This window comes from Bison bison, unplaced genomic scaffold (genome assembly GCF_000754665.1).
Source record: "Bison bison bison isolate TAMUID 2011002044 unplaced genomic scaffold, Bison_UMD1.0 scf7180017864472, whole genome shotgun sequence".
NCBI classification, from domain to species: domain Eukaryota; kingdom Metazoa; phylum Chordata; class Mammalia; order Artiodactyla; family Bovidae; genus Bison; species Bison bison.
The window spans coordinates 6,224,770-6,238,437 of record NW_011495033.1 but is presented as its reverse complement, the minus strand read 5'-3'; the positions used below and the strand labels follow the sequence as shown (position 1 = coordinate 6,238,437).

The window sequence follows — 13,668 nt, the reverse complement described above, 5'->3', positions numbered from 1 at the left end:
CGGCCCCGCAGCCCACTCCGGGTTCCGCAGCTTGGCGGCTCCCAAACGCAGTCTTCTCCCCTCCCAGCCAAGGTCTCTGGCCCTCAGGGCCCTCCTCGCCTCACGCCATACTTCCCGGCCCCCAATCTGGACTTTTGCGCCTGGTCCTCCCATGCCTCAGCGCTGTGTCCTTGACATCTTCTCAGCCCCTTCCTGTCACCTGTGCTTTTGTTTAGCGCAGTGCCTTGCACGCTCAGTAAAGTCAATCCCCATCCCCCCTTTACTTCCTGTCATTGTCTCCCCGCTTGCCTCCGTCCCCACCCCTCTTCCCTCCCCCCACCTTCTGGTTACCGTCTGTCCTTGCTGTCTCTTCTCGCTCCTCCAGAGCCGACTTCCTGGGGCTCTTTTGGCCCTGTAAAGTCTTTTTGTTTTTGTTGGGGCTGCTTGTGGGATCTTGGTTCCCCCCGCAGTGGAAGTGCCGAGTCCTACTTGGACCACCCGGGAATTCCCTGTAAAGTGTGCATTTAAGAGAAAATTTCCTTGACATTTCTGGATATTTAATTTAGGCTTTCCTCTACCCTTTAAGTGGCCTGGAGAGAGAAGGGGCTCCTGTCAGCGCTGTTTTGTGGGGTTTCCCTGTCATTGAAGCTAGGCGGAGGAGGACGGGGTTCAAGTATTTCTACCTTGCAGCAGTTTTAGTGGTCTGTTTGCCCCCTTCCTTGCTTGCTGGGGGAGGGAGGGCATACTCCACTTGACTTAGAGCCCATAGTTCATAACTGAATTGGTTTTGTGGCGAGCAGACTGGCACAGCAGCGAGCGGACAGCGATGATGGAAGCCCAGGTGGCACAAATGCAGAAACTCCCTCTGGTGATGATTTCAGGTAAAAACAGCTTGGCCTTAAGCCGTGTATGTGCTTTTCTCCTAAGGGCATCTCTGGCATGCAGATGTCAATGGGTACCTTATCTGCCCTCAGCTTTCCCTGAATGAAACCATCAAGCCCCCTTCACCCCTAGGAACCTCATCTTATTTTCCTTTATTCATTTATTCAAGGCTGGGGCAGAGCCACATACCGTGGTGATTAGCACCATGTTGATTAGGCAGACAGTTATTCTGAGCTTCTTGATTGGAACTCCAGTAAATATTCAATATCATATGAGTATCAAAAAATTAAAAAAAAAAAAATTTAAAATCCTCCTCTCCCTACCCCCCCCCCATTGAATACCCTTTCATAGCTCTTCTGCTGCATACTGCAGTGTCAACTCCAAGCCAGCAGTGATTGCTGTCTCTTTTGTTCATTGATGTCTCCGTGCCTAGAACCTTGAGCGGTAGGTACTTGGCATAGGGTCGATGTTTAATATATATTTACTAAGGGAAGGAATGAATGAACCTCAACACTTGATGCAAAGTAGGGTATAGTACAAAAATATTATGTTCACCGAGAGGCTGGATGATGGATGATTTAAGAAATTTTTCAGGTGCTGTAACAGTATTGTGGTTATAGATACATACATATATATTTTTTAAATCCTCATTTTTTAGAGATATGTAATGAGAAGTTTAGGGATGAAATAATATGATGCCTGGAACTTGCTTCAAAATAAGTATGGGACTTAAGAGAACAAACTTATGGTTCGCCAGAAGGGAAGGACTGGGGGAAGGGATAATTAGGGAGTTTGGGATGGACATGTAATCACTGCTATATTTAAAATGTGTAACCGACAAGGACCTACTGTAGAGGACATGGAACTCTGCTTAATGTTATGTGGCAGCCTGGACAGGAAGGGAGTTTGGGGGAGAATGGATACATGTGTGTGTATGGCTGAGTCCCTTTGCTATTGACCTGAAGCTATCACAGTGTTGTTTGTTAATCGGCTATACCCCAATACAAAATCAAAAGTGTAAAAACAAAAAAGTCCAAAATAAGTCTGGGAGGTGGAGGGTATGGACAACATGGGAGTACAGATGAAAATAAAATGTTTTATAATTTTTATTGGAATATAATTGACTTACAATTTTGTGTTGGTTTCAGGTGTACAGCGAAGTGACTCAGTTTTGCATATACGTACATCCACTCTGTTTTAGATTCTTTTCCCATATAGGCCATTACAGAGTATTGAGTTCCCAGTGCTATACGTAGGTCCTATACCTACGTTGGTCATGTAGGTTGGTTGGTACATGTAGGTTCGTTATATTATTCTTTCTACTTTTCAGTGTTTGAAATTTTCCTTAATGTGGAACCAAAGATGTGAGGTATATTGGGTTCATATTCTCTGTTGGGAAGTTTGGTGATGGAAAATCTTCTTACATATTCAAATTATAGTTTCTGTTTATATTCTAATCTCAACCAAACTGAAATGTGTGTGTCTAGGTCATAAATAATCACTGAGCTGGTGTGTTTATTCATGGGCAGTGGGTAGTTGGAGGTTTGAGGGAAGAAGAGGAGGCATGAAATAGTAGAAGATGTGAGTGGACCAGGAGATGGCATGAGAGCTGGGCAGCGGTCAGGGCCCGCTGGTGGCTGGTGGTCATTGATTTCAAATGAGACTAGCCACTGTGGTGGTGGGCTTTTGTCCAGCCACATTCAGCTGCACAGGGGCAGGTGCAGACTAGGTAGAGAACTGGACTAAGCAGGGCTGAAGCTTTGCTAAGCAAATACCAGGAGGCGAAAACAAAGGGGTTGAATGAGAATGTATGCGGGGCGGTGATCGTAATGACTGGCCGTGGAATTTCAGCTGGGTAAGGAGAAGGGAGGTGAGGATGAGAAACTTGAGGTTACTGTGAAAAAGAGGTAAGGTCAGTGGGTTTGAGGGGTCCCAGTGGAGTCATAATACTAAAGAGAATGAGCTAGAAAGGTAGGACTACTTTAAACAGATGAGGCAGATCGTACTTGGTGACATACATCCCTAGAAGCCTCACCAACAGGACCCAAACAGAAAGCTCTGCCGAGTCCTTAGTGAGGGCTTTTAGCAATGTCCTGTCTGACTTACTGGGTATAAATGCAGAGTCCACTGCTAAGGAACATGTGTCTTTCATTTGTCAAGCCTCTCCTTAGTGGATACTAATCTACCATCTGAAGTGGAGCCAGAGCTACGTAGTTTCATCGCGAAGCGTCTTTCTAAGGGAGCAGTCTTTGAAGGGCTGGGTAATGTTGCAGCTGTAGAGCTGAGGTAAGTGTAAAATGTGCTGTGTCCTGAGGTTTTATTTCTGAGCTAAATATGGGAAGCGATGAGAAACTCCAAAAGATCAACTCTGGCTAGACCTGCAAAGTTCATCTTTGTTTCCTGGCAGCTGAGCCGTGGGCTTCACACACACACACACACACACACACACACACACACACACACACACACTTTTGAGGAATGAAATTAACTGAATAGCAGAGACCCTTCCTCCTAAGGGTACATATTTAGTCTTGTACTTGGGAGAAATGAGCTCATTACCAAAACTGAAATTGTACACTGTACAGTTGTAAAGGGCTTTCACAAGCTTCAATGCCATTCTCCTTACAAAGGGGTGATAAAGCATATACTCTTACTTCCTATTTCAGATGAGGAAATAAACTCAGAGAAGTTAAGTTTCTAAGGCCAGTCACATTGATGGAATTCAGGCTTAAATATAGGTGTCCTTGGTTGAATTCCAGCCATCTTTCCATTACACCTCTTGATTGTAGTTCACTTCAGACCATGATATTGGCATTGAGTCCCTTCAGGAGTATGAGGCCACATCCCAAAGGTAAGACCACAGGGTCAACACTTCACATCCTCCTGGAGCTTCAGTGATTCGTGTATGTTTATGGGAGGGAAAACACAGATAAACCATGTAAACATGGGTAAACCGTGAACAAGAGTGGAATTTGTATGAATTTTTCACATAAGACAGAAGAATTCAAAGAAATTCTGTGTTTGTTAGGTGCTGCTTTAGCTAAAGCCCATTACGATGAAGGTTCACTTTCGTCTGTTGTTACCAGTAAACCAAGGAGAAGTCTGGGAAGCTCTAAATTACAGAGCAGTCTAACGATATTGCCAGATCAGGATGACCAGCACTCAGAGAAGCCTACAAAACAACATACATGAGTTGTCAAAAGAATGCATTTTAGCTTTTTCTTTCTTTTCTAGAATTCCAGGTTACCGAGTTGGTTGTTATTACTGCCTTTTCCAGCAAGAAAAACTGCTTCCCCAAACAGCATCAACGGACTCTGAGCAGAAGTCTTCAGAGTATGTGGTCTGTTTTTTAGGAGGGTCAGAAAAAGGACTTGAGCTATATCCTTTCTTTGGTCTCTGAGGATATCAGGAAGGAAATGCTGGCAGGCAAGTGGAGGATTATCACTACCAACCCCCGAAAAGCCTTTCTACCTCTTATGCATTAACTTCAATCTCATACCTTCATACAACTAGTTTGTCTTCACTTGTTTTTATCATGAATTTATTTATTTTTGGCCACTCGGCTTGTGTGATCTTGGTTCCCCAACCAGGGATTGAAACTGAGCTCTTAGGTGGTGAGAGCATGGAGTACTAACCACTGGTCTGCCAAGAAATTCCCATATCGTGGCTTGTTTTAACCAACAGATATTTAAGAGATTTTCCTATTATCCATTGAGAGATAAAACCCTGTCTTGATTCATCCTTTATCACTTCCTTAAGAACATACTTTCAGGCTTGAATTGGACAAATACATTCAAGGGCTGAAAAATAACATGAACTGTGAGGTAAGACAATTGCATTAATATTTTTAAAGACCCAAATGACTAACATTATGTGACTGCTGTTCTTATCAAAGCATCCAGGTGGGCACAGACACTTAAATTCTGAAAATGTGCTACTTTGTGGGCTAGTAGGAAAGTGCTGTTAAGAGGAGCAAGGGACACAGTGCTCTAAGTTTCACAAGACTGCTTGTGATGTTTTGTATCTATGAAAAATTCAATCCATTAAGTTCAAAGGTATACGGTCACATGCCAATCAAGGAAGAAGATGCTGCTTTCCTGATTTCTAGACATAGGATTTATACTCTGGACAGAACTAATGGCTTATGAAGCTGCTGGCACCAGAGACATGCTGTGCAACGGGATGACTGTCCTTGAACTCAACCTCAAAGATGTTTAGAAACATCCCGTTATTCATTAATCGATCTTTTGTGAATTAGATACATCCATATTGATTCCTTTATCCATACCTTTTAAATACTGTGCGTTTGGTTTGTTGGAGTTAAGTATAACTCATAAATTTTCTACCCATTACAGGTGGTAATAATTCCTTTTGCTTGTCATGCCTGTGCTTACAAGGCAGTACAGAGGGGAATGACAGCATCGGAGTGAGCCAGGGATACAAGCAAGTCTAGGGTAGCTGCTCTCCCAGGATGGGGTGCTCCCACCAGTCCCTAGGGAGCAGCAGAGCCAGGGAAGCTGGATGAGCTCCTGGCAGTGTGTCCGACCACACCGGAGTGGGCTTGAGCACTTTGATGTGTTGACCTCTGTCCTTCCCTGTTCGCTTTCAAATGTTAGTGAGCTGTCTGCGTTCCTTCAGTCATTCAACAGGCCCTTTATAAGCTCATCCATGGATGTTTCGGAAACTGTACCAGATGCTTGGGGAGATGAGGATTTTTTTCCCTCCCCTTAAAGAGTTTTATTCATTAATTTTTGGAGATAAGGATTATTAAGAGAGTATCTCTGGGAGTTCACAGCACAGTGGGAGGAGATGGACATGTAAATGCCCTAACTCCTTTCAGTGAAGAAATAGCATAGAACCCTATTAAGTCAGTTTCTTCATTTTATTTTTTATTTTTTTAGTTTCTTCATTTTATATAATGCATGTTTTAGTGTGTTTTTTTTTTAATGCAGTACTGAATTAATCCCCTCTCTGCCTAACAAGCCCAGCAAAGTTATATCACAATTCCTTTTTTTGTTTTTTGGCTGTACCTCTCTGCTTTTGGGATCTTAGTTCCCCAACCAGGGATTGAACCCAGGTGCCTGACAATGAAGGGCAGAGTCCTAACCACTGAACTGCCAGGAAATTCCTACAATTCCTTTTGTTTTAATTGGTGGCATTAGTTTAAAAAAGAAGGAGGTGTTGGTCCCCATTTCTTTTCACTGCCAAGAGTATCATGAAGAAAATGTTAAGTGTATTAATTAAGGTGAAGGCTTAGATCAAAGCAAATGACATTCTCTCTTAATCTAGGAAAGTGGTGGGGAGAACCACATCCAGTCTTACCTGAGCAGCTGGTTTGCAGATGTTGTTTGCCCCATCCAAAGGGTGGTCCATCTCTTTCAGGAGAAGCTCACCTTTCTGCTACATGCTGTAAGTATTGCCCAAACGAAAGTATTTCCTTCATTGAGGATCACTTTGGCATAGTTTGGTTTACTTAAAGACATACTTATTTTCTCTGAACATTACTTATTACTTCCACCTGCCCTCTGAATATTCAAAATTCAGACTATGCTTGCAATAAGGATACACCGCACTCTGTTTACACAGATCCAGAAAGTTACACTATGAAGGTAGAGTTGCGAATACTATCTTCTAATACAATAAAACATTTTAATCACTTTTTCTTTTTGGCTGTGCCATACGGCTTATAGAAACTCAGTTCCCTAACCAGGTATTGAACCCGGGCCACAGCAGTCAAAGTGTTGAATCCTAACCACTAGACTACCAGGGAATTCTCTAAAATAATTACTTTTTGAAGTGATGTGGGAGACATGTGATTTCTAAAACAATTTGAAGAGGAAAATGGAAATCCAAAGTAATTTTTAACTATATAAAAATGCCCAAATAAAATATTTAATAGAATATCTGGACAGTGGGGAAGGCTTGAGTAAGTGGCCAGGTTTTTCATTTTTCATGTGGTGGGTGGATGCAGCTGAGCCTGGACAGCCCCTCAAGCCCAGGTAGTAAGGCTAGGTTCCCGACCATCAGTGAGCAGCTGAACACAGCTCTGGAGAGCTCCGGGGCGGTGTCCAGCAAACATGGTCTGGTGCGGTGGTTGTTGGGGGAGGCGACGTTTAGTCACTAGCTGCTCTGCAAGGAAAATTGGCATACGTGTATCAACTGGGCGTTATTTTTCTCTCATAGGCTCTGAGTTATACTCCTGTTGAGGTTAAAGGATCAGATGAAAAAACAAAGAGAGACATTCACAGGTAAAGAACAGTTTTGCAAAGAGAGCACCTTTTCCTCAGCCAGTCTGATATTTCTGTTTTGAACTCCCCCACCACGCAATGCAGAATGAATTTGCTTTCTCCCTCCCATCCTGTAATATACTTTGTGGAAAAAGATTGTATGTGTGGCAGGTTTCTGAGCGTGGCTAGTCTCCAAGGCCTTATTCACGAAGGCACCATGACATCCTTGTGCATGGCCATGACGGAGGAGCAGCAGAAGTCTGTGATCATCGACTGCAGCAGCTCCCAGCCTCAGTTCCACAATGCAGGTGAGCCACAACCCTGGGAACAGCCTTGTCAATCACTGTTTTCACACGGACAACAAATGACGCAAAGTTATCCTCCCTGCCCTGTGCAGTTTTACATGTTTATCCCCAAATCGCCAAAAACAAGAGCATTTCTAGAAACATGGAAATCATGACATGCCTAGCAATTCTACTCCTAGGTATATAGAGAAACTCTTATGTATGTACACAAGGAGACAAATACAAGACGTTCATAAGGGCACTGTTTGCAAGGAAAGAACTGAAAGCAACTCAAGTGTCTGTCAACAGGAGAACTGCTAAGCTGTTATACTCATACAGTAGAATACTATACAGCCGTGACAGCGAGTGAAGTAGAGCTATATCTCTCCGTATAGCATCCAAACATACTATATAGTGAAAGAGCTGTTAAAGAAAAGTACAGTTTTAACATGCAAATTTTTTTACACTATATAGGGCTTAGAGATAAAGTATGTGGCAAAGGTTTAAAGAAAGACATGGGCATGATAATCCTTTCTGATGGGAAAATAGGGGGATGCAGCTAGGAAGATGCATGTGGGAGCTTCGACTAGTTTGGTATTTCTTAGCCAGGTGGTGAGTTAAGGTTTTTTTAGATCAATATAGAAGCCTTAAATAATTCATTATAAGTGTTTTTATAAATGAGGAAAGAATATTGTGATGTATACGAATATTGAATCCTTGTGCTGTGCACTTGAAATTTATATAATGTTACATGGTTCAATTATACCTCAATTTAAAAAAGAAAATAAAAAGAAAGGAAGAATAAATGTCTTGTGATGTTACTTTTATTCATTTTTCTAAAATATTTTATAGGGAGCAACCGGTTTTGTGAGGATTGGATGCAGGCTTTTATGAATGGTGCTGAAGGAGGTAACCCTTTTCTTTTTCGACAAGTCCTGGAGAACTTTAAACTAAAGGTAACTAATTGGCTGTGTGCCAAGTGCCACATATAATCTTTGTCACAAAGTTTAGTTAGTACCAGTGACCAGGAAACAAATCTGCTTCACAGCTATAATGTCTGTTAACTAGAACACTTTCAAAACTATAATCCTCAATTTCCATTTATACCAATAGCATTGAAAGTGCCAGTTTCCCCAAACCCAGACACCACCGGGTATCTAAACTTTTCGTCTTTGCCAGCCTGACAGGTGACACTGGTATATCACTATTTTTATTTGTATGTAAAAATTTCAATTTGTTTCAACCAAAACCAAAACAGTCCACCCATTTCTCCCACTCCCTATCTGCTGCCTCTGTACTCTGAGTCCATGAGTTGTTTTTTATATATTTATATAAAAATATATATATATTTGGATTCCACATGTAGATGTCTTTCTCTGTAGAACCTGTTTCGCTTAGTGTGAAGCCCTTGTTGGCAGATCTCATTCTTCTGTTTACTGGCTGAGTGGTATTCCATTGTGTGTATATACCACAGTTTGTCCATTCACCCATCAATTGACACTTGGGTTGTTTCCATGTCTTGGCTGTTGTTGGTGATACTTCAGGGAACATGGCACTGCAGATATCTTTCTGAGTAGGTGCTTTGGTTTTCTTCAGAGAGATGTCCAGAAGGAGCATTGCTGGATGGTATTTTTTTCATTTGGATTATTACCTTAATGTATATTCCCAAAAGTGGGATTACCAAGTCAAGGGTTTTAATGTTTTGGTTTCTATTACAAATTGCCAGCTTGCAGTTCAAAAAAAATAGGAACAAATTACAGAATGTTCAGCAATGTGTATGGGTTTTCTATGCAGAACCTAATATAACAGTTTTTTATCAGTCTTATTTATTTTTATTACTTTAATGTTGGCACTCCATAGCTATTCAAATCTGTCTTTAATTATTATTCAGGCTGAACATTTTTCATGTTCGTTTAGTATTAGCAAATAAACAGAAGGCATTTTGATGGAGCAGATGTATCCACTATGATATAGTGACATTAGAAATAGTAAAGGCAATACTAATGAAAGGTATTACCTGTCATTCTTTATATATAAACACTATCTTTATATTTTTTGATGAATTGTCAAGTAAAGTCCAAGTTTTAACCACAAATTTGCTTATTCTGTGTTTTTGCACTGTAAGCCTTATTCATAATAATTAAAATGATGTTCTAATTTTTGAAAAACAAACAAGAGCTAGAATCTTCCAAAGGCATTTATAGTTTTCAGTGGCCTCTGTGTATGTATCATTGCATTTCCAATAAATTGAATTGAATGCTTGCTTATATTTTAGGGACATCCGTCTTATAATTTACGGCATATCTTAGTTGGGAAGCACAAAAAACGTAGTTCCATGCCTAAAAGTTCAGAATTTTGTTGGGGAGGCATGTTGTCACCTTATTTAGGAGATTTGTATTTTTGCTTTATGTCAAAGATTTTGTTGTATCAAGGGCAAAGCATATTAGCAATTAAAATATTTGAAATAAAAGGCAAACATTTCATTCACATATAGTTGAGTTCTCAGCTGGATAGGAGATCTTTTTCAAGCTTCATTATTATCTCACTGAACACATAGTTAACTGGGTAATCTTTTTCTAGGCCATACAAGACACAAATAATTTGAAGAGATTTATCCGGCAGGCAGAAATGAATCATTATGCTTTGTTTAAATGTTACATGTTCCTAAAGAACTGTGGTAGTGGAGATATCCTTTTGAAGATTGTTAAAGTGGAACACGAAGAAATGCCTGAAGCCAAAAATGTGGTAGCTGTCCTCGAGGAATTTATGAAAGAAGCTGCTGCCCAGAGTTTTTGATGACGTATTTGGAGATGATTGTATTGTGAAGTCCTGCAAGCCGTGGTGTTTAAAACTGTGGTAGTTTGGTAACTGTCATAGGATTGCTATTTCAGATTATTTGAAAACACATTATAGATTTTCTCATTTTGTATCTTCAAGATTAAACCCAATTAGATGTATAAATCTGAGGCACGTCTTCACAGTCATAAATAGATGTATGTTAGAACTGTGAAATTTTTACATTGCTGGTCCCATAACTTCTAGCTTCAGGGAATTGTTGCTTAAAACCTTCAGAGGTGATTTTGTGGCTTCTCTGAGGAGTTTGCAGTATTTAGCAACTTTCCCTCCCAGAAAAATCATAATACTTCTTTCCCAAGGTACTGTTGTTGTTTAGTCGCTAACTCATGTCTGACTCTTTTGGTGACCCCATGGACTGCAACCCGCCAGACTCCTCTGTCCATGGATATTGAAGTGGGTTGCCATTTCCTTCTCCAGGGGATCTTCTTGACCCAGGGATCAAACCCTCGTCTCCTGTGTTGGCAGGCAGATTCTTTACCACTGAGCCACAGGGAATCCCTCAATGTACTATAGCTTCTTTCAAAAAACTTATTCCTAGTTTTAGGACAGATTAACACCATGCCACCATTTCAAAGACAGATCTCTGCATCCTGTGGGTGCTTGATGGATTTTTTTTGTCTGATTGATAATGGCATGGATGATGAAGGCAGCTTTTATGTCAATATGCAAATAAATCATGAGTGTGTAAGGAATTAAATGAACTTTAAAAATAGGTGCACTAGCTTCAAGATAAGATATTATCTCTGATGGAAAGCTACTGCAGAAGTGGCCCCATCACTTTTCTTCATTCTTTTGTTCACAGGTATTTGCCAAGAGCCTATAATTTCTCTTTTTCTTTTATATGAAAATGCTGGAGTTTTTAAATGGAGTGTTAAAAAAGAAACAAAGTACATCAATTTTACAAGCAAACAAAATAAAGAACTCGCACAGAGATTCTTCACATTGATTTTAGTTTTCTGTACATGTGTTACAAGCCTTATATTGTTTTACTCTGAATCAACTGAAAGTGCCCTGCGTTAGAGCCACTGATAATTCCCGTGGAAGCCAACTATAGCTACACACGTATGACTGCAGTTTGTTCTGCATAGCTCTTTAATAAATCCATTTGAAAATGATTTTTGTTTGGAAGATCAGAAGTCTTCTGTTCTCACTGCCCTCAGGATGCTCAGAGGAACAGAAGCCCGTAAAACTCCTCTCCTAAACTCATCTAAATTCACATTAAGTGCTGAGTTTTAACTTTCAAGATAACTGACAACGGCCTTCTGCTTTTTCTTCTACAGAAACCTAGAGACATGACTCACTGAGCCATTTCTTTTCTTTAATGGGAAATACAATTCAGGATCCTCATAAAGGCTTTCATATAGTTTTAAACTTTAATAACTTGGATTGTAGTCAGTGTAGAAAAAAATCCAAGTACCATCTTTTTTATAGCATTCACAATGACTATGGGAAATTTTATGGTACAACCCTTGAATCTGACTTTTTCTAAGGTAGGGTTGCCCACTTGGAAATCAGTTTTTTAAATAAATAACATTAGGACATCAACATTTTGAGTCTGGAAAATATGTTTTTCATTTTCAAATTCACATATCATTCAAGAGTCCATGTTGTAAATAGCATTTAAAAGCAAATATATTACCTGCTTCAAGTCATTTATGGATAGAGTCAAGGCATAATTACATATTCTTTATATGTACTTTTATATATATTTTTGGTAATGTAGGCTCATGACATCACACAGTTATATACAATACAGTCTTATTTTAAAAGTGTGTGTATATCACTGCTGTAGACAAGGAAAATAGTGATATGGAGCTGACTGTCTTGTGGGCCGTGAGAAGAAACTCAGAGTTTGTGACCAAAAACATGTATTATATTCAAATTTTAATAAGCTAATATATTAACTTTCAAAGTTTTAAAAAGTATTTGTTAAGTGTGGAATACATTGTGTATTATTTGTGTGCTATACACACAGGAAATGTATGTTTGTCATGGATCAAAAATGGTCTCAATTTACCTGTAATTATATTTATTATAATAACAATAAAACTTAGCTTCTCAGCAACACAGTCATTTTTATTCAGTGAGCTCAATTCTCCAGTCTGACATTTTTATTAATTCACAGCAAGTTTTGAGGGAAATTATACTTGTTTGGCTAAGGAATTTGTTGAAAAAAATCAAATTGCCTGCTAGGAGACATCTTTCTGCAACCTGCAGGAGGCATTAGGCAGACTATATGAGCAATTTCCATCACAGTGTTTTATTCATCGTCCAGTATGCTTACACCTGTCTAATTCAATGGCCCGACTCAATTCTTTTCACTCTCATGTGAAAAGAATTATTAACCATGACAGAATGCCTGTCCTTTACCAGAGGAGTACTTACACCAAATGCCAGGAAAGCCTGCAAGCGTCTCAGAAATAAGATTCAGTTACCAGGACTACCTTTCTCCTAACCATGAGTCTTCTCTGTCATGGAAACCCTACTGGCTTCAACGAAGTCTTTCCACTTGGAGGCCTAAGAGGGCAGCTCCAGTCCTATACCCGCTAAACTTCTGAAATGTGCCTCACAGACTTCATATCTCTCTAAGTTGGCGGAAATGCTAGATTTCAGAAGTCAGGGTTGGTGGGGCAGTGATAGGGAGCAGTAATGAATTGATAGCTCTGAGTTTTCTTGTGAACTACTTCTGGGAGGGCTGACAAAGTGGAGATCCTGTTAAGTGAACACCAAGCAAATACGCCAAGGTTCAGGACTGTGACCAGATGGCCCCAGGCCAAGGGCAACGAGACTGGATCTTTAAACAAACGCCCTGACACTTCTACAAACTTAAGTGTCCTTAAAGTTCTATACAAACACCCGAGGGCTGAGCACAGGAACTTTGGAACCAGGCCGTCTTGGCTGCGATCCTACTGGCAAGTTCCTGAACTTCTCTAGGCTGTCCCTTCGTGGGTAGATATGGGTGTACTTATACCCACTTCAAGTAGCTGTGCAATTAAATAAGACTGAAAGTGCCTCGCCCAGTGCCCAGGCACAGAGTAGGTACCCACTAAGTGGTCTGTATAATTACCCTATTATCAGTTTTAAGTTATAGGAAGAATGAGAAGCTGGTGGAAGGGAGGAAGCAAGAGTGAAGAGCAGAGTGGTAGGAGGTCAGAGGCAAAGCTGGTTTAACGACTGCCGGCTGCCAGGGAGCTTACCTTTGGGAACCGAGTCCCGGGACCACGGCTGCTGACAGGACTCTGTTCCCCACACTCCAAACAGATCCTAGATCTTGAGCCTGAACCATGCCCTAAAATTTGCTCTGGGATGACTTCTGCCATCCCAGAAAGCATGTAGAAATATTTCTAAATGATACACAAGAAACTGATGTGAAAACATGATCAGAAACAACTCCCATACCCTGAATTTTAACAGGGTAGTTTAATCCTCCACTGAAAGCT

At 40.5% G+C, this 13,668-nt stretch overlaps 1 protein-coding gene and 1 non-coding gene across 2 annotated transcripts in view; one reads left to right on the top strand and one right to left on the bottom strand.

The window, feature by feature from the left end:
• Window positions 1-12,301, top strand: part of LOC105004172 (chromosome unknown open reading frame, human C17orf75) — a 12,531-nt gene extending 230 nt beyond the window's left edge. The window contains exons 2-11 of the mRNA XM_010861703.1: window positions 3-72; window positions 780-860; window positions 3,022-3,147; window positions 4,096-4,239; window positions 4,628-4,685; window positions 6,151-6,270; window positions 7,045-7,109; window positions 7,260-7,396; window positions 8,225-8,328; window positions 9,953-12,301. Coding sequence (XP_010860005.1) covers window positions 3-72; window positions 780-860; window positions 3,022-3,147; window positions 4,096-4,239; window positions 4,628-4,685; window positions 6,151-6,270; window positions 7,045-7,109; window positions 7,260-7,396; window positions 8,225-8,328; window positions 9,953-10,168 — 1,121 coding nt within the window. The 3' untranslated portion in view covers window positions 10,169-12,301. The remainder of the gene's footprint in view (window positions 1-2; window positions 73-779; window positions 861-3,021; window positions 3,148-4,095; window positions 4,240-4,627; window positions 4,686-6,150; window positions 6,271-7,044; window positions 7,110-7,259; window positions 7,397-8,224; window positions 8,329-9,952) is intronic.
• TRNAQ-UUG lies at window positions 6,560-6,631 on the bottom strand. Its single transcript has one exon. It is a non-coding gene; the product is annotated as a tRNA-Gln (tRNA).
• Window positions 12,302-13,668: the final 1,367 nt, after the last annotated feature.